At 40.3% G+C, this 20,245-nt stretch overlaps 1 protein-coding gene across 5 annotated transcripts; it reads right to left on the bottom strand.

Annotated features, from left to right (window-relative positions):
* Positions 1 to 8,540: 8,540 nt before the first annotated feature.
* On the bottom strand, positions 8,541 to 18,159 carry LOC26514447 (poly [ADP-ribose] polymerase). 5 transcript variants are annotated; one of them, XM_014904691.3, is made up of 7 exons: positions 17,925 to 18,134; positions 17,644 to 17,700; positions 17,429 to 17,570; positions 17,042 to 17,372; positions 12,861 to 13,391; positions 12,038 to 12,607; positions 8,541 to 9,881 (listed from the first exon to the last, which is right to left on the bottom strand). In XM_014904691.3, exons 1-7 carry the CDS (start codon positions 18,036 to 18,038, stop codon positions 8,591 to 8,593), a joined length of 3,036 nt encoding a protein of 1,011 aa, XP_014760177.1. In that variant the 5' UTR covers positions 18,039 to 18,134; the 3' UTR covers positions 8,541 to 8,590. The 5 variants fall into 5 exon arrangements, with proteins under 5 accessions (XP_014760177.1, XP_014760176.1, XP_014760178.3 ...); XM_044714682.1 differs by lacking the exon at positions 8,541 to 9,881 and adding an exon at positions 11,960 to 11,982 and having other exon boundaries at positions 17,925 to 18,136; XM_014904690.3 differs by lacking the exon at positions 17,644 to 17,700.
* Positions 18,160 to 20,245: the final 2,086 nt, after the last annotated feature.

The following is a 20,245-nucleotide window of genomic DNA, read 5'->3' as shown; positions in this document are numbered from 1 at the left end:
ATGAATGAAGCCCTCCGGTCCCGGTGTCCGGGCGTCCCATTCCTCCCTCGAGGGGATGATGATTCTGTAATTATTGGTGGGTTGGTCGATGGGCACGCAGTAGTCCGTGCCCCCCTCAGGCATAAAGTGATGTAGGTTCAGTCTGGTATGAACAAAACTATTCTTGCTCCATAGATTCGCTTCTCGCAGTCTTATTGCCGCCAGTGTGGATATCTTTACCCTCATCAGTTCTACTGGTAGTAGGTCAAGGATGATATCTAGGGCGTCGCTAGGCGTAGTACGTAGACTGCCTGTTATACAGACTTCCGCCATACGCTGCGTCTTCCTGAACCTCTCCCTGCATAAGGAGTTGTCAAGGGCTGGCCACCAGACCACAACTCCATAGAATAAGATTGGTCTGATGATCGCTGTGTATAACGGCAGGTATAGAGTGCTATTGCCGCTTTCTTAGTCCTATCTGCGGTATTCAGCTTCCAGTCCAGTTTCCTGTATAGAGTGATGCCTAGGTACTTCGCCATATCACTAAGAACTAGTGATTCCCCTAGAAGTTTCGGAAGCCTTAGATTTGGTATTTTGAACTTCCTGGTGAACAGCTCGAGCTCTGTCTTGGACGGATTGACTGCCAGCCCGTTCCTTTGCGCCCAGGCCGACAGAACTTCGAGCAACATCATCCGCGTACGCAATGATCTTACAGCCGCCACCCTCCAAGGATCGTAGTAGGCTATTAACCGCCACGTTCCAGAGTAGTGGTGAGAGTACACCTCCTTGCGGGGTGCCCCTCTTGACGTATCTTCGAATAGTCCAACCTCCAAGTGTAGCCTCGACACTCCTGTTGACCAGGATCTGCCGTATTAGGTCAATTGATTGGTCGTCTATTCCAAGTCCCGTCAGTGCATCAATGATTGAGCACGGCAAGATGTTGTTGAAGGCCCCTTCTATGTCTAGAAAAGCAACAAGTGCGTATTCCTTAAAGTTGATCGCTCGCTCGGCGATCATAGTGATTTCGTGCAGGGCTGTTTCTGTTGATCGGCCCCTTTTGTAAGCATACTGAGAGCATGAGATGACCCTTGGGTTAATGGTTAGTTGGAGATGGAGACTCAGGAGTCTTTCCATAGTCTTAAGGAGGAAGGATGAAAGACTTATAGGTCTGAAGTCCTTGGGGGTGCAGTGGGATGGTTTGCCCGCCTTGGGTATGAATACAACCTTCGTGCACAGCCACGCCTTTGGTACCATACCAGTAGTGAAGACTGTACTGAAGATTTTCTTGATCCATTTCCTTAGGTTAATACCGGCCCTGGATAACTGAGCCGGTATAATACCGTCTGGGCCCGGAGATTTGAAGGGTTTAAAGCTTTCTATTGCCCACTTAAGATTTCTGTCGGTAAGTAAGTAGTTGAGTAAGCTCTGATTGCCCTGGCTACGCATCCCCTGGGTTGTTTCTTCCGATGAGCAACCCGGGAAGTGTGCGTTGACAAGGGTCTCCAGGGATTCCTGGCTTGAGGTTGTCCACCGCCCATCCGTGTTCTTAATATAACCTACGATGGGGGCTGTAGTAGAGAGAATCTTTCTTAGGCGGGCGGCCTCTGATGTCTCCTGGATATTGGTGCAGAAATTGGCCCAGGCAACCCTCTTTGCCTTACGCAATTCTTTGTTATACCGCCTGAGTTCAGCTTTATAGGCCTCCCACGCGTCGTCTGTGTTGGTACGGTGCGCGTGGTTGAAGGCCCTATGTGCATTTTTCTTGAAGGGGGCTAGCAACGAGGTCCACCATGGAGGCTTCTTCGATCTGCTGCTACCTAATCTTTTCTTGGGGCAGGCCCTATGGTATGCTTTTGCGGTCGTCGCAGTAAGCTTTCCTACAATGGCGTTGAGCCCCTCGTAGGTCTCGATAGTCTCTGAAGGTGGTTCACCTAGGGATCTATCTAGTATCTTTTTATAGAGCTCCCAGTTTGCCTTCCTAGGATTTCGAACTGCTTGCTTGGTGACGTTTTCAAAATTTACGACGTGTTTGTCTAGGACTCTCCAGCTGGTGATTGCATCAGCCAGGGAGTGCGAGAATAGTGTAATGTCAAGAACCTCTCTCCTGTTCTTGACGAGAGAGTTCTGAACCTCTGTTACCCACTAGAAGCTTAGAGCTGAGGATAAAATCGAAGATTGACTCACCCCTCTCATTCGAGTCCGTGTTTCCCCACTGACTATGATGGACGTTGACATCGCATCCTATTAGTAGGTCGATTTTCCTCCTCTCGCTGTCTTCCACTAGCCGCCTAAGTAGCAAGTGCGGTGGAAGTCCTGTTTGGTCATGACCCATATACGCCGAGCATATTCTTAGATGGCCGCCTTGGCCTTGTCTCCATGGATCCAGGGTTCTTGGATGAGGGCAACGTCAGCTCCACTCTCTGCGAGATGGAGCAGGAGGGCGGCGGATGCCACCTTACTGTGATGGAGATTTATCTGCAGGAATGTCAGAGACATCCTTTAGATTTTCCACTACAGTAACCTCAGCCTCGGTGTCGGAGCCTAGCAGTGAGTCCTCCTTCGTGCCGACGCCCCCAGGAGGCCTTGCCAAGTCACTCTCCTCTGAGGTGTACCCTTCCAGAATGTCCTTCTCCACATCTGACATTCCATCTGGGCGGACCTCTTCGGTCGGTTCCCCCAAGTCTATCTCCTGTGCGTCTGTCTCCAAGTCGATGCCTCCTGGCTTATTCTTCGCATCCGACTTGTAGATCCTCACTGCTACGTGCTCGAACCCGTACTTAATGCGGCTCCCAGCACCCTCCAGGATCCTAACAGTCTCCTCATTTATAGTGAGGACGACCTGCCTTCTTAGTCCCACTGCTTCCTCCACCTTGGCGACTCTCCAGTCCGCCGTAGGGAGTGTGGGATTGCACATTTTGAGCATGGCCAGTATGGTAGCAGGGTCCGCCGGCTTCTCTGTCAGCCATAGGCGGGCCCTCGGTTTGCTGGGGATCTTGTCCCAGTCCACCGCCTCAAGACTGGCTCCTGGGTAAACCTCTCCAAGCGACGCAATCATGCGCTTGTAGAGGCTTACAGACCTCGCATCTTGGCACGCTATCACCTTGATGCTACCTTTGTACCACCCTGCGTTTTCGCAGTCCTGTGGAGGATGAAGCGCCCATGCAGCTCGTTTACCGCCTTCCGCCAAAGCTCCTTGGGAATCAGGCCATCTTTGGAGCCGTTGTCAACGACCCCAATGATGGTCCTGCCCTTAGTAACCTCTGCGAAGGATCTGTTGTTCTGTTGCGTCTGCACCTTTTTTTTCTTTGCTAGGGGCGCTACACCGTCCGTCGACCTCTGCCTCTTCCCACTTTGTGCTATATCCTTGGCAGAGTCGTCTGCTTCTGTCGGCTTCTTCGGATCCAGTCTCACTCCCGCTTTTGCTGGCTGAAAGTCAGGCAAGATTTCCCTCGCCCACTTTATGATCTCAGCCTGGTCGGGGTTGGATTCCGCCGATGGGTCTGCCCTCATCAGAATGAAGGCCGCTCTCCTCCTATCCTTGTAGGAGCCCTTCCGCTGCAAGGGGCCAGCAGTCGCCGGACCGGGGCCTTCCTTAGGGTTGCCGCCGGTGCGAGAGGAGCTCGACCCTGGGGTCTCGCCCCCCACACCGTTCGGTGGTCCCATAGTGGGCCCCGTTTTGGGGGTCGGTGCCTTGGCATCTCCCCCTACACCGGCGCAGCTCGCCTCCGGACGTTGTCCCTCAGTGGAGAGCTTCGCCATCCCAGCATCTCTTTGGCCTCTATCTGCTTGGAGATTGACGGATCCATGATCCCATTTCCTGACATTCTTGGGGAGTGCCGTTCTCTACTATTTTTATTTATATTTTTGTTTATATTCATATTTGGACCCACGAGTAGGCGAGAATGGGTTCGTCCATCATGACATAGCTCGCTTATCATGATAAGCCTGATTGAAACTGAGGGGTCGGCCGGTCCCCCAGAGTCCGCATATTAACGTCCGTGCACCCCCCGTGCATCCCTCGGCATATGCTGTTCCACCTTGGATTGGGGTAATTTGAGGAAGGGAGTGTTCTTCTCCCCGCCCGACTACGATTCGCCAGCGTCCTCGGCAGAGACATGACCTTACCGGGACCTGTTACCAGCCGCCCTCACGTGGAGAGTATAGTCGCACTACCAGCGGTGTACACAGTTACGGCACATGAAATCATGCGTTTCTCCCACTGTAGTACCCGTTGGCTGACGGCTAACCCTCTAACTTAAAAAAACACCAAAGTTATAGCATTTCCGATCAATCAGTTATATGGCAGCTATAGGATATAGTCGTCCCATCCCGGCTATTCCGACTTCCCGGCTATATACTACCTGCAAGGAAAAGAAGGATGTGTGCAAAGTTTCAACTCGATAGCTCTAAAACTGAGAGACTAGTTTGCGTAGAAACCGACAGACAGACGGACATGCTTATATGGACTCAGAAGGTGATTTTGATCAAGAATATATATACTTTATAGGGTCGGAGATGTTTACTTCATTGCGTTGCACACTTTTGACCAAAATTATAATACCCTCTGCAAGGGTATAATAAAATCAAAAGTAAAGAAGGGGTTGGGAGGAAGAAAAAGAAGGAGAAAACAAAGGAGCTGGATCGTCGCCGCTTGTGTCGTTCCCGAAGAAGGGGGGAAGTGTGCGGAGATTAAATCTCCTCGTGGTATTAGGTGGAACGTAACGGTCCCGGGTCGTCGCGGCCGCGCTCGAATGTCATAGGAGGGAGCGGGGACGGCAGGGAACAAAGCGGCCCACGACAGCGCAGCTGTTTTTAGACAATGCTGAAACACAGAAATGCATTTGGAATGGCCAAAAGGGGGAGCGCGGGGGTATCTGAACGAAGTCCGATGACCTGCATAATAACAATATAAATCTGAGGCCCAAGCGTGGCAAAGGGGGACAAGGAGGGCCACAGGAGTGAATCGTGGCCGAGTCTTCTAGGGAAGCTGGAAGAGTTCAAGTGAGAAAGTTTCCTTGGAGGAATTAGGAGTATAGGCTGAAGGACCTCCCGTGAGTAAGTCTCAAGTGCGGGATTTAGAGCGACTGCGCAAGGATCTGTGATCCGTGGCTCAAGGGCCCCCTGTGGGTAAGTCCGGCGGCTGTACTCGGGTTGGTTTATTCAGGGACGCAACAGGTATCCTGGTCTTATAGCAATAGCGACGGATCGGTCTGACATACGCCTTATCGAGACCTGACCGTTACGACCAGGTGTAATCCTGTAAAGCGAGGGATAGCCAGCTCGGAAACTCAAGCCCAACAGTAAAACCAAACAGGGAAACCCCGTTCAAGTCAAGAGACTCCTGATGCGTAGGCACAGCGAATCACCTGGGGTGAAGGAGATGCGACGCCAAACCTCTGATCAGCCATAGATCCTGCGGAGCGAAGGCACGCAGGTGTTTGGAGACGAGTGGCAACCGGGGCGTGTCCTGTGGGGTAGGTAGGCCCTTCGTGCTCTGATCCGGCCGCCAGGCACCAAGAAGCGTATCCTACCCGGCGTATGCCTGGGAGTTGAGCCTATTGGTCTGCTGATACGGATCAGCTGCCGGCCACGGCGGAAGGGTATTCCCAGTGTGCGGATAATATCGACGATTCCCGGCGCCCACAAAAGAAAAGAAGCGACAACGAGGAGAAGATCAACGGCGACAGAAAAATAAGTAATTACGACAAAGCTTTCCTTAGTCGAAAAAATTGCGAACCAAATGTGTAAATTATTCAATGTTCTGCAAGTTTTCCAGTCACCTGGTAGTGAGTTTCCGTTTGACTTTTTAATTTTGAGAACAATTTCAGGGTATGATCGTGACCAGTGAAAGTGAAAGTTTGGGCCCTACCAAAAATCTTACCATCAGTAGATCCATATTTTTATAAACCTGAGCAGACAGGTATGTTAATTTGAGCTGAGTCATTTTTCGAACTTTTGTCCGTTGGCCAAATAATACAAGGTTTAAACCAAGTATAAAACAAGTACCCTTCAAAAAACACTTTTTAGATGCTCCTTAACAGCCTATTTCTGGATAAATTTCCATAAATTACCATAAGAAATAGGTTTTGTCGCCAGAACATGAGTTTTGAGAGGATTAATTATAAAAAAAAAATTCTAGAGTACTGCCTTGGGATCGATTTGAAGTCAGACTTCCGTTTAAATAAGATCTAAGCGTTTTTGGAAACTCCTTTGAGGTCGCTCAAATAAAGATTGTCTCGAGATCCCAATTAAAAAATCTACTTAGCATTTTTGGAAGAATCTTTTGGTTATATGTCGCCAGCAAGCAATTTTCTACTCCACGTCCTATAAAATATGCACAGAAGTGAATGATTTATTGATGGTGGTCCTACAATCCAGGAGAAGCTGAATTCAACTCTTCTTCGGTTTCGGTTAAACAAATTCACTCAGATAGCCGACATAAAAAAGATGCATGACCAAGTAATGCTAAATGAAGCAGATAGGCGATAGTGTCTGAAACTATTGGGTTTAACTTATACGCCGACGATATATTAACGGGTGCATTGAGAAAAGATAATTAAGTCTGAAGTAACTCAGGTTTATCAAAATGCTGGGTTGTAATTGCGAGCACCGTTAAGCCAATAAGACTTTCAGACTCAGAGCTGACTAAAGCATTAGAAATCGCGTGGGTTCCTAAAGATGATATATTAAAATATTAATTAAATTTATACTTCTTCAATCATGGGTCAAAAGGCGAATAAGCGGAACATTCTGTCGGCGACATCAAAGATATTTGACCCACTTGGCTAATTGAACCCAATAGTTATTAAAGGAAAGATCCTATTACAGGAGCTGTGGCTCAATAAGTTAGATTGAGATGAGTCAATTCCCCTACACTTGGAGATAACATGAAACAAAATACAGATTGCCTTGTCTAAATTGAAAGATATCTCACATTTGTGTTATTATTTGTGAATTTATTGATTTTGCGTGATTGCCTGGGCCCAAAAATAATGATTAATGAAACGGGAATAATGATTTCAATTAATTATTTCGCCATTTATTGCTCGTCCTGCTACTTTTGATCGGTTCCACCGTCAATTCTTGTTCTCCCTCGCTCGCCACTCGCCGTTCCGGGTTGGTCGTCAATGAACACACCCCCACACGCCTGCCAGGATATGCGATCTTGGGGCCTCGCCGCCGGACAAGGGCACGAATAGCCTCCCTACCTCTCAGGACACACACACGGTTGCGTTCCCCAATTGTCGCTGAACAACCCGCCAAGCGGCAACCAAAGCACCGTAAAAGCCACCGCCGGCGCTCAGACGGAGGATAAGTGGACGAAGGCGACAGTGAGCAACCTCAAGCGGAGGCGAGCTCGGCCTGACGCAATAGTCATCCAAGCCGAGGGCATGACCTATAGGCAGATCCTGAGCATGGTCACGCTACGAGAGGATGGCAAGCTGGACGACATGGTTACTAGAGTAATTAAGGTCAAGAAAGCAGCCAAAGGCGGGCTGCTACTGGAGACTAGGGAGAGCTGGCTAAGACTAGGGAGCGCAAAACTCTGGCACTTAAAAGCTGCATTAAGAAGGTACTAGATAAAAAGGTTGAACTGCGTCAACTCGACGCTCTGGCCACAACGGAGGATATCACCGCTGCCATAGCGAAGCAGGCAGCTTCGAAGTTTCAGAGCAGACACACTCCAAATGGGGATTTTTACCGAAGCAGCACGCGACATCGGCAACGTCCCAACTGGTGGAAGAAACGGCTGACGCCTTCGCAGCTAAGTTGCCTGTACGGCGGTTATATCTCCCTGATTAGACAATAGAGACCACGTTTCAGTTTTTATACCCTTGCAGAGGGTATTATAATTTTGGTCAAAAGTGTGCAACGCAGTGAAGGAGACATCTCCGACCCTATAAAGTATATATATTCTTGATCAGGATCACCTCCTGAGTCGATATGAGCATGTCCGTCTGTCCGTCTGTCCGTTTCTACGCAAACTAGTCTCTCAGTTTTAAAGCTATCGAGTTGAAACTTTGCACACACCCTTCTTTCCTTTGCAGGCAGTATATAAGTCGGAACGGCCGGGATCGGTCGACTATATCCTATAGCTGCCATATAACTGATTGATCGGAAATGCCATAACTTTGGAGTTTTTTAAATTAGAGTTAAGTTTTTTTAGGTTGGAACTTTCCACACATGTTATATTTGACCAAAAAATCTTGTGTGCAAAATTTCATAAGGATCGGCCGACTATATCCTATAGCTGTCATAGAACGATCGAAATTGGCATAACTTTGATGTTTTTTAAGTTAGAATGGGATTTGGTACAGATTACTCTTTTGGCAAAATAAATCGATATGCCAAATTTCATAAGGATCGGCCAACTATATACGATCCGCTACATATCTAATAATATAAGATGCGTGGCGCCACCTAGCGGACTGCGACTGAACTGCAAGGGTATATAAACTTCGGCTCCGCTCGAAGTTAGCTTTCCTTTCTTGTTTTATTTAAATTACAAATTATCTTACATTTACTCGCTGAAAATATCTGTTAAAAATTGTAAATATATATATGTTTAAATAATATTTATTTTTATTACATTATAAAAGATATATTTTCATTAATATTTATACTTAAACTCCATTCGAAATAAATACTGAACATTAACCTGAGCAATATCGTATACTATATACTCATTGTATAACAATGACGATTTTAAATTTTCATCGGTAACTGCTTTTCCAAAAGGAATTTCAACGCCATCCTTTCTTATAAAACTTTCCTGTGGATTAGGCATGGTGCGTCCACGCCCAAAGCAACTGTGTTTATTTTTTGGTAGTTTAGTTATATATTTGGCAGAAGTTAGTTCCATCATGTCACCTAATGCTACTTCAGAGAGCAGCATTAAGCCTGTAGAATTTTGTTGACTCGTGCAACAATAATTGGCTGATTTAGAAACCATATCAGCAAAATAAATGCCTTTGCCAAACATATAGCCAGTTGGCGGTGCCTCTGGAGGAGCAATTTTTAAACCATGCGACAAAATACCGACGAAATTTGTTAAACGAGAACCATGCCATAATAGTTTTCGATTATGAAGTTTTTTAAAAGGCTTATATCTTCTAGCTTCTCCTTGACGAGCCACTTTAAAAACATCCACTACTTCGAGCTCGTAGGAAGTATGTGTAGAAGCATGCGTGTTTTTCACGTAATTTTCAAGAATAGAAAATTCTTCACTGCTTCTATTAAGTGGTTCTAGATTAGTCTTTAATTGGGAATAATGTTTATCCAATGGATTTTTATTGTCAGATAAGTCCTCGGATTTTATAAAATTATACGCAACCTCTATTTCCGCTAGAGAATCAAGCATATGAACCAAACTTTCAACTTGTTCTATTGTTTCAATTAGAGGCGGCGACTTAACTCCAAAATTATGAGGAATCAATGTATAAAATCTATTGGAAGCATCAACTAGTTTTGAAGTTGTGGATCCTGATTTAATTAAATCAAAAATATTTGCAGCAACGGTGTATGCGGATTGAACCTGCTGTAAACTGAGCTTACCTAATGGCATTTTATCCAAATCAATATGAAACTCCAACATGGTGCTTTTCATTGAATCAACATCGAATATTAACTTCATTAGATTTTGCACAGATGTCTCTAAATTAGATTTCAAAGAATAATCGATGTGATTTAATGTCGGTGAGTCTTCTTCATATTGAACATCTATTGGATACATCCGACCAGCCTTTTTTACAAATGTATTTCTCTTCTCAAACTCATTTCCTGTTTTATCAACATATACCTGTTCAAATTTATTAATAGCCTCTGCAATTGAACTGAACTCTTCAAGCTTTGAATTTCCTATAGTTGTGCCGATTCTTCCCCAGGAGCGAAAAATCCAGTACCTATGGAAGGAAAATGAATGAGAACCAATAATATTATTACATTTTAAGTTTAATTGAATTTAAAAATTCTTTCAATTGTTTAAGTAAATTGTTCATTTACAGGTATACAGCCTATTTCAATGTTTCAAATAGAATATGTTCCTATTATTGCATTTGGAGATTATTGGAGACATGTCAACCTGGACCTAAAATTTGAATGATTGACATCCTAGTTACTACCAAACGAAAAATAAGGCGTTCTTTCTTTTTGTATTTTGCAGGCACCGTAACAACTATAGTTTAATTTTATATTTTTATACTCTTGTAAAAAGTGCGTAATGCAGTGAAGGAGACATCTCCGACCCTATAAAGTATATATATTATACAGTATAGGTTAGTTAGCTTTAGTTAGTTAGCGCCCGAAGTTAGCTTTCCTTTCTTGTTTTTTTTTAAGCTACACTAATCTGCCAAATTTGATGTTTCTAACATTTTTATTACAATATTGATTCATCTGTATACGATCCGATATATAAATAATAATATAAGCTACTATCTAACTGCAAGGGTATATCAACTTAGGCTTCGCCAAAAGTTACCTTTCTTTACTTATTTTGCTTTCTATCATCTAAGCTTTGCATGTAAGTATCATGATATACGTACATATATTCTAGAACCGTAGTGCTTCTCCACACGTTTCTACAGATTCCATATTCAGCCAAATAATAAGATTTACAAATTTTTATAGCGAACGTTTATATCCTAAAGGTACCATACAACTGAATGATCGTAAATTATCAAATTAAGAATCAGAGGATAGAAAGTTGAGACTTTCTACCATACAATTTCAAGGGGGTATAGAACCCTTTGGCACATATCTATTCGATGGGAAATGTCAAAACGTTTTTTTAAAGATAAAAGCTTGGGATTGTTTAAATTTTGTATTATTTTAACTAGCAATAAAAAAAATTAAATTTTTTTTTTGTATGTAATCAAAAATAAAAAGATATATTTTAAATTTTAATATAAAAATTGGGTTCTTCTTAATTTGGTGAAAAAGATTTCACACTGTACCTTCTTTTCCCCATGGTGTGGGACCTCCTCTTTGACAATGCATTCGCCGTTAAGTACCGGGAGACTGTTTGAACCAAATAAGCTCATCCAGCTGATCGGACCACCGCCGTCGACCGTTGGAAATTGGGAAACTGCCTCCTACCGAAAACTCGCACTATTTCAACCATAGCTTGCAAATAACCGATTCGTGCGGTCTCAAAATAAGTGTTCGTCACTGAGACTTTGAGCAAAAAGTCTGAGAACAACCGATTGAGTTGCTCGTATACAAATTTTGCTCGCGCTCAGTCGAAGAACACTTTTTTCTGTTTTCGTTTGGTCTGCTCATTCTCGGACCGTTTGCTCGCGTTCGACGATTCAAAAAGTCTTTTGTGCATGTATGTGTGTATGTGAAGTTTCGTGGGCTCAACGCGTCAATTGGCTTTGTGAATCTCTCGTGTAAACATTGATTTATCACATTTATTGAAAATGGGACGAGAAATTGATAAAAAAGTGCATAAATTTTTTTATAATTAAATATATATAATAACTTATATTTTTTATATTAGTTGTTAAGCTTAACTCAAAATAAATTAATTTAAAAAAAACTATTCATTTTTTAATTAAAATAATCGATATATTAGTTTGAAATTGGAAAAATTCACGTTTAAAATTTTAAGAAGTTTTTTCGTGAAAATTGCATGTACCACTGTGCAGTGAAACGTAAACAAATTATTGAAAAGACTTTTTGCGCTGACTTTTTCAGTCAATCGGTCTTTTACTGAGTCTCTCTGCGCGAGCGTCACTCGAATCTCTCATTATGCGATGTTCGGTAGACGAGAGTTTCATTATCGGCTCATCGTAATTCGTTCAACAGAAAACCGAAACAAAACGAAACAAAGTCTGCTGCTCAGAGAGAAACCGAAACGGCATGCTTTTTTTCGGTTGCTCTCGCGAACAGAGCGTAAGGAAAAAAACGGTTAACAGTTATTTGCAAGCTATGATTTCAACAGATTTTATGATAAGATAGTCAAATTTCATATAGTGCAGTTGAGAGTGACCAAAAGCTTAGTACCTGATCGGATTTCTATGTATCAATTTTTATGCAAAATATCTAGTATGGTACTTACTTTGATTTTTTATCTGCTTCCAAAAGCTGTAATTTATAGAATGAGTTTTTATTTTGTTGAATATCAGTCAATCCAAGAACTACATTGTACTTGTCTTTTCCCCTTGAATATACATGGGCAACGTCATCAAGTCCACTGTCAGGATCAACGGCCATACCATTTTTAACTTTTAAAGTCTTTGATGTTGGAGCGGATTTTGTGTATATACTTTTAGACTTTAAGCTCTTAACTTCATCTTGAGGGACTTTTTTTGATAAGTCTGTACCCCAATTGCAAAGACTCATACTGTTAATATAATTTAAAGCTCCGTCAGCATCAGATTCAACGGAATCGAAATAATCTATAGGAATAACATGAATGCCAAACTTTTTAGCAGTCAACATTCGTTGAGAATTTCGATTCACTTCATTTTCAGTTGATACAATTGCTATAGTATTTTCGGATATTTTACTTTCAAATTGTCCACCTAATCTTTGTATACGTGTTTTTAAATCTTTCTCCTTATGTTTCATACCTATATGCGAAAATGTTAAATTGTACAATGCAGGCTTTTTTCGAATGACTTTTGGACTGAAAAAAAATAAGTTAAAATAAAATCATTCATTAAAATCATTTAAAATACCACACAGTTATTAAACTATAAAACTTATTAAATCTATTAAGTTAACCATATTGTTATATTATTATGTACAATAATTAAGAAGTTATGAGACTTTCCGGAGGAACACAAATCGTGCTGTTTAGGGAATCGGATATTCCCAAAGTTTTGCATATATAAGATTGATTAGAGAATACTAATTCTTAACTTATTTTAAATGCTTACCCATCTATGTTTTCATTGGCTCTTTTTACATTTAAATTCCTTGAAATAGTAGATTCACTCGGAGGAATATATTGGATAGTTCGAGCCATTGTTTTTTTTTTTACAGAACCCAAAAACAAATACATACTTATCAGTTCATCTGGAATTTTACACGCTTTCCGATTTGGTTTCGTTAACAAATTAGCACATTTAGTCCACTCAGTAATGTTTCCATTGCATAAATAGCCAAATTTGTTAAAAATAAATTGAGATCCCCCACATTCAGGGCATGGTTCAATTGCTCCAAAAGTCAACAGATCAGCAGCTTGATCTAAAAGTTTTTCTGTATCACCGATTACAGGTTCTTGATTGTTTAAGATTAAAAGCCTCTCAATATCAACTTTTTTCACTTCAGTTTTTAGTTTGTCGCGAAACTTAAATAATGTAATGTTTTCATTTTCAAGTTTTTTCATAATTTTTTGGTCTGTGTCATCTTCTGTAGTTTCCATTTTTATTTTTTTAGTCTGCGGCAATTCTTCAGATTTTATTTTCCTGTCAAGTAAATACGTTTAAGAAATTGAGTAAAAAAGATAAAAACTATATTTATTGTTCTACTTTAATTTTAAGCCTAAATCAGAGCTGCCCAAATAGAGAAAACTTAGCAAGTACATGAGTATTGCTGTGCTTTACTCAGAGGAAAGTTCCGACAAATCTTATCATAAGATTAGACTCTTATTTATTGTTAGTCCATCTTAGAACTAAATATTAATTACTGATAATTACAAAGTTTGGCGTTCCTAACATTCAACTCTGGTTTGGTCGATCGTTATGTCGAAGATAGGAGTGGCTGGTTAATCTTGTAATTTCTCTCTAAGTTTCCTGATGTTTTGCTATTTTGTCTCGGTCTGATTGAATATTATACTGCGAGTGTATGAATTCGCCATTAGATATGGTGAAGCAACCGGGCAGTATACGGCTATCGTGAGTTGGCATTTCATAGTTATAAATGGGGCCTATAGGTAGTACAGGCTATCTACAATTTCAGTAAAGCTTTAGTAAACCAGCTTAACCTGCAATGGATACGTTTTGAACATAGAAACAGTTTTAGATAGTCATGACTTTTTGAAAATATGAGATTAAAAACTCCAATTTAATTGACGAAAATATTGTTTAACCACCTATTATAAATTCAATAAAATTATTTCGAGTTTTCCTTAAATCCAAAATTAAAACATTGTATGATCTACTGATTTCAATAGGAAAATAAAAAGCTTCCATAGGAAAATTTTTGAGGAAAAATCTTAGAAGAAATCGGAGATTTCAACTTTGGATGAGTATTCCAAAGATACGGTAACTGTTAGATACCATTTTTTAGTTTTAGTTGGTACACCTACATTTCAAAAATGATATGTACTAGAAACAATGAGATTCGTGGAGATTTTTTGCTGTTGGCCTGTGTCGATAATGCCCACCCATAACGAATTGGAACCAATCACGGACCGCCACGGTATCGGCACACGCAGGAACAATGGAGATAGACTGATCCATTTATGCCAGACGTTCTAATTAATTAATGGAGGTAGTGTATTCCCGCATAAATAAGTCCTTTAGTACGTTTGGTATCGGCCAGACTTCAACAGAATTGCTAAGAATGCAGACGAAAACCATGCGCTCCCTGTCCCGGCTAATTGGCAAACTATCCGAAGCCAATCAGAACCAATCCGAGCCCATACGAGACTCAGACGGGTCACTCCTAACAGACGATGAAGAGCATAGCGCAATATGTCTTCAGGAGCGTGGCCCCCACGGAGAAATACAGAGATGCAATCAGAAAACTAAAGAACAACAAAGCGGGAGAAGACGACGGCAGGAGGAGACGACTGCCTTTTTCCTAATTAGACACTTTTCCAATTAGATAGGAAACTAGTGGTCGAGACATTACATCCTCACTTTAAAAATATATGGGAGAGTGTACGAATTCGAGCATTAACGAATAGAGGCATTATCGTTACACTACCAAAGAAAGGAGACCTTAGCGACTGCAACATCTGGTGAGGAATTAACATTTTAAATACTACATACACAATCTTTTCTACACTTATGAATGAACGTGTAATAGAGAACATTGAACCTACATCACGCAGGAGTTGCTTTTATCAGGCAAATACACGGAAATTCCCGAACAAGCTGTGAAATGACGATCTTCACTCGTCTTTTAAAAGGTGTTCGACTCAGAGAATTGAGCAACGATATTGCGGACGCCCGTATGGAAGAAAGGGCCAATCAACATTATAAACTTTTTGCGAGCAATTCACGAGAATGCAGATCTGGCAGTATTGCACAATAGACCCTTCCAACAAACTGGCTTAGAGCAATGTTGCCACTTTTGCAGCTACATTCTGGAAATCGTCGACATCACGAGAGAAGTAAGCAGGTCCAAACGCGGGATAACATGGAGTTTCATCCGCCACCTTGAACACTTGGATTAAGCCGATGACATCTGTTTCTTATCTCACAAGCTCCTCGATATCCAAGCCAAAGCTAAAGACCTTGACAACCGGGCCAAAGCAGTGAAAATCATAATTAACGCATCCAAAACGAAGGCGATTGAGAACAACAATTCCAACCAAGCAGCATGAGATAAATATGTTAAGTTTGTGGAAAAAGACGTGGAGAGCCGACTGAGCAAAAAATGCATTTAGAAGATTGTATCGCATGGCCCAAACTGACATGGCGTCGAACAACAAACTAAGAACTATCCCAAAACAAACAGCACCAAACAGAGTCCGATTACAGGCTCCAAGAGTAACAAGAAAAAAAAATCAAAAATATATCTGAAAATTTGACCATGGTTTAAAGAAATAATTAGAAATCATGGTAAAAATTTGAATTTTATTGGTTCTTTAGAAATAGGTTCCTTTTGGGACCTATGGGTTGTGGTTCTAGTGGCAATTGAACCATTCAAGAAATATTAAGTCATACATATGACACAGCCCAAAAATATCAAAAATTCTAAAATCTTTTAATTTAGAAGCAAGTTACATTAAGTTTAATTTTAAACAGTTGCCAAAAAATTACAATAAGGAGAGTTTCAATGAGACAACGGCAGGATACCTGTTCGATCTTTAACATGGTGTTAAAAAAAATAAGAAAGGAAAGCTAACTTCGGGCGGAGCCGAAGTTAATATACCCTTGCAGTTGTGCCATTTCTGATCGTTCAATTATATGGCAGCTATTGGATATAGTTGGCCGATTCCTATGAAATTTAGCAAATCAGATTATTTTGTCCAAAATAAAATCTGTACCAAGTCCCATCTTTCTAATTTAAAAAACACGAAAGTTATGGCATTTCCGATCAATCAGTTATATGACAGCTATAGGATATAGTCGACCGATCCCGGCCGTTACGACTTATGTTCTACCTGCAAGAATAAGAAGGATGTGTGCAAAGTTTCAACTCGATAGCTCTAAAACTGAGAGACTAGTTTGCGTAGAAACCGACAGACAGACGGACAGACAGACAGACGGACATGCTTATATCGACTCAGGAGGTGATCCTGATCAAGAATATATATACTTTATAGGGTCGGAGATGTCTCCTTCACTGCGTTGCACACTTTTGACCAAAATTATAATACCCTCTGCAAGGGTATAAAAAGTATCAAAACAGACGAATAAATCATTGCTACCATAAAAACGATCGGGAATGTTTTGTTTATTATTTTAAAACATTGACTTTGATTACAATTTTATTTTTTCCACCAATTTTTATACTTTGCTCAGGGGAGTGTAATTTTGTCCAAACTGTGCAAAAGTATATTTTGGTCAAAACACTGTGGAAATTTCTTTAACACTAAAAAGAATTGGTATACATAAATGTATTACAAAAGTATAAAGTATATTTTGTTCAAAAGTATGCAACTCATTAAAAGAGACTAACCCTAATAGAATTTAAATACATTTTTTATCAGGATCACCTCCTGAGTAAATTTATTTATATTCGTCAGTTTGTTTATACGCGAACTAGTCTCCCAGTTTTAAAGCTATAATTTATTCCTTGTACACGTACTTTTTCCTTTGCATGCAGTTTATAACTCGGTATAGCAAGGGATATAACTAAACTAATAAAAAATGTCATAAAAAGCTTTTGACTATTTGCTATCCTAGTTTTATTACTTAAATATAAATAATGGTATACTTACGGCATTACCCTTGAAACTTCACGTTGATCCTCAATCTTAAGGCTTGAAAAGCCTGTCATATTTTCTCCAGAATCAAGCCAGCCAAGCTCTGATCTTAGTTGAGCAAAGCATTCTAAGTGATGCCATAGCGGTTGGCCACCATATTTCATTCCCACTTCAGTGTCATAGACCGTTTTACGTACTCGGATGGTATCCTTACTAATTTTCTGTTCACATCCACGACAGGATGCCCGACCTGACTTTGCATACTCGATTCCAAAGTCTTTAAGTGGCCCACTATCACCCTTACGTTTTTTTTTTGAATTAGTTTCACATATTTGTTCAAAGTTATCTTAAAAAATACTATTGATTAATGATAAACTATAAAATAATTTAAAAAGCACATACCAATACTATCTGCCAAGTCTTTTTGGTCTATGAATCTTAAATTTTCGTAATTTTGAATGTCACCAACAGAGCTTGGCCGTTGTTTTTGAAAAAAACAGTTTTTGTGGAACCAGTTAGGTATTTTGGCATCATGAAATGTAGACTAGAGTTACAACATAATAAAATATATTAAAAAAAATTTATTTTTTAATTTAAAACATTAGCGAATTATTCACCTGCATATAAAGGTATGTATGTGTGATACGTACACCTATGTACATGTACATAGATTCCTTTTCGGTTAATATACCATTGACAAAATTTTAATTGTTTTAAATACTTCAATATAAATTTAGCGGGAAAAACTTAGTTTTAAGAGACAATTAATCATATCTTAAACTTTAAAAATTCTCTAATTGTTTTGTAAATAGAAATGACTATTGTACGTACGTACAAATGTACATATGTACACGCATATGTAGATATGCTTATTGGGAATGTATCTTACTCAACATACTTGAACCATGACTGCAATACGAAGGTCGTCTTTAGGAATAGTGGATTTACACCCCTTACATGATGCTCGGCCAGTCCTAGCATATTCGGCCATAAACGGTAGTTCAATATCCATTTTCAATTTAAATAAGACTAAAATATGAAAGCAGTTTGCCTAGATTAGATGCTCACTGTTTCGATTAAATATCGAATTATGGATGTCAAAAGTATATCCCAATATCAAAAATTTTCCGATAAAAAAAATATATTTAAAACAATATAATTATTTTCTTGGGCCGAAATATTCCAAATTATGAATTATTTTTTAGGGGATTTTTCAATGTTTGGTCAAAGCGCAATGCAACTATTCTTTACCATACCATATTCAAGGCGGGAGACACAAACATTTGAACTTTGAAACTTACAAATATTAACTGTGGCCTTGCAAATGTGTTGTTAAGTTGTCTAACCGTCGTTTCATCAGCAGCAATGAAGCAGACTGTAGACTTATTTACTATCACCTGAAATTCAAAAATGAAATAAAAACAACCATTAAATCGTATTTTAAACAAATTTAAAAAAATCGTTATTTTTGAATATTTTTGGAAGCTATGCGCGAACAGAAGATGTAAACCGATTTAAAAAAATTCAGTTGCCTAATTTTTGTAGTACTTTTCCTGTAGTTTGTAAGTAAAAGCAAGTTTTTTCGCCCTATTAGAATTCGATTGTAGATAGCCATGAATTTTTGAAAATATGAGGTTAAAAACTCCAATTTAATTGACGAAAATCTTGTTTAACCACCTATAATAAATTCAATAAAAATCTTGTTTAACCACCTATAATAAATTCAATAAAATTATTTCGAGTTTTCCCTTAAATTCAAAATTAAATCATGTTATGATCTACTGATTTCAATAAGAAAACAAGGGTATAATAAAAACCTTCCATAGGATAATGTTTGGGGAAAAATCATAGAAGACAAAAAATTAATGTAGAAAATCTGAGATTTCAACTTTGAATGAGTATTCCAAAGATATGGTAACTACTAGATACCATTTTTTAATTTTAGTTGGTACACGTACATTTCAAAAATGATATGTACTAGAAACAATGATGGTCATCTTCATTACACGGCCTACATAATTCAATATATTCAATATAGGTGGACCGCGGAAACTGTGGGTGATAGAACCTATGTTTGTTTTGGACTTTGGTTCAGGGGAGCCTAAAGATTATGGTGATATATAGAAGGTGATATATGCAGGTGAAATTATGCGTGGAGATTTTATGCTGTTGACCTGTATAATTGGCGTATTTACTCAACCAGAACTCTCTTGTTCAAGTATTGAAAACTTACCATCTGTATCTACTTCAACGCATCATGATTTCTCTGCCGTCATATTCGCGATTCGCGTGTGTCAGCTATTCTTCTGGAGATTACGTTAGGTGGTGATCCGGCTGGTCCATGTAGTGCCGTTTGGGCGGTTGATAAGAGATCGGCGGGTTTATTTGTAAGAAGAGCTGAGGCTGAACACACCACTCATGATGAGATGGACTTTCTTGTTCTTACTTGACTGGTTGCCTGACGCTCAAGGTGTTTTAACATCTGTTTCAGAGATTGTCGAGTGGTTGGATCAGTGCTGGCTATCTTTCCTCTTTCCTCAATGATGTGAATCAATATTGGATCCCAGTTGACTGTTGACACATTGAGTGCGTTGAAAGTGGCGACCGTTCGGAGCACGGTATCATGCAAGCTGCGCAGCTGGTCCGCTGATTTATTAGTTCTGAGGTGTACGAAAAGCTCTTGGATCGTTGACTTCATCAACAGCTGTTCATTATGGTATCGATTTCTTAGCCGTTGCCAGGCATCCTGGTACCTGCCCTGTCCGTCAATTTATGTTGTGATTAGGTTTTTGGCTTCACCTATTACATGATTCGCCAGATGCCGAAATTTTACAACGTCGGTATAGTTGATTGCTTGATTGTGGATGAAAGCTTCACAGCTTCTTCATATGTTGCCTGATGTGTGTAGACACTTCCCGTCCTTCAGTGCAGTTCCTCAGAAAATCTTCAAGATTGTCTAATCGCCCTTCCTGCCTTCGTTTTAGTGATGCAAGTCAGTAGGGAGTAAACAGGCGATCGGCTAATTTCGTGCACGCGTGGGTGTGTGTGTGTTTGTGTGTGTGTGGGATCCTATACACATAACCAAACAAATATACATTTATATATATTCCCATGCCAGCAGGCATCTCCTGTCCTTTCTTGAGGCCTTGTCATAAATTTTCCACCTGAGTGTAACTGATAAAAAAGGGCCGCATCAGGTCGATCGTTGTTCCGAGGTTT

The sequence above is a fragment of the Drosophila ananassae genome, chromosome 2R (genome assembly GCF_017639315.1).
Source record: "Drosophila ananassae strain 14024-0371.13 chromosome 2R, ASM1763931v2, whole genome shotgun sequence".
In the NCBI taxonomy this organism is placed as follows: Eukaryota; Metazoa; Arthropoda; class Insecta; order Diptera; family Drosophilidae; genus Drosophila; species Drosophila ananassae.
Note: the sequence above shows the minus strand (reverse complement) of the source record. Positions and strands in the feature narration are given on the sequence as shown.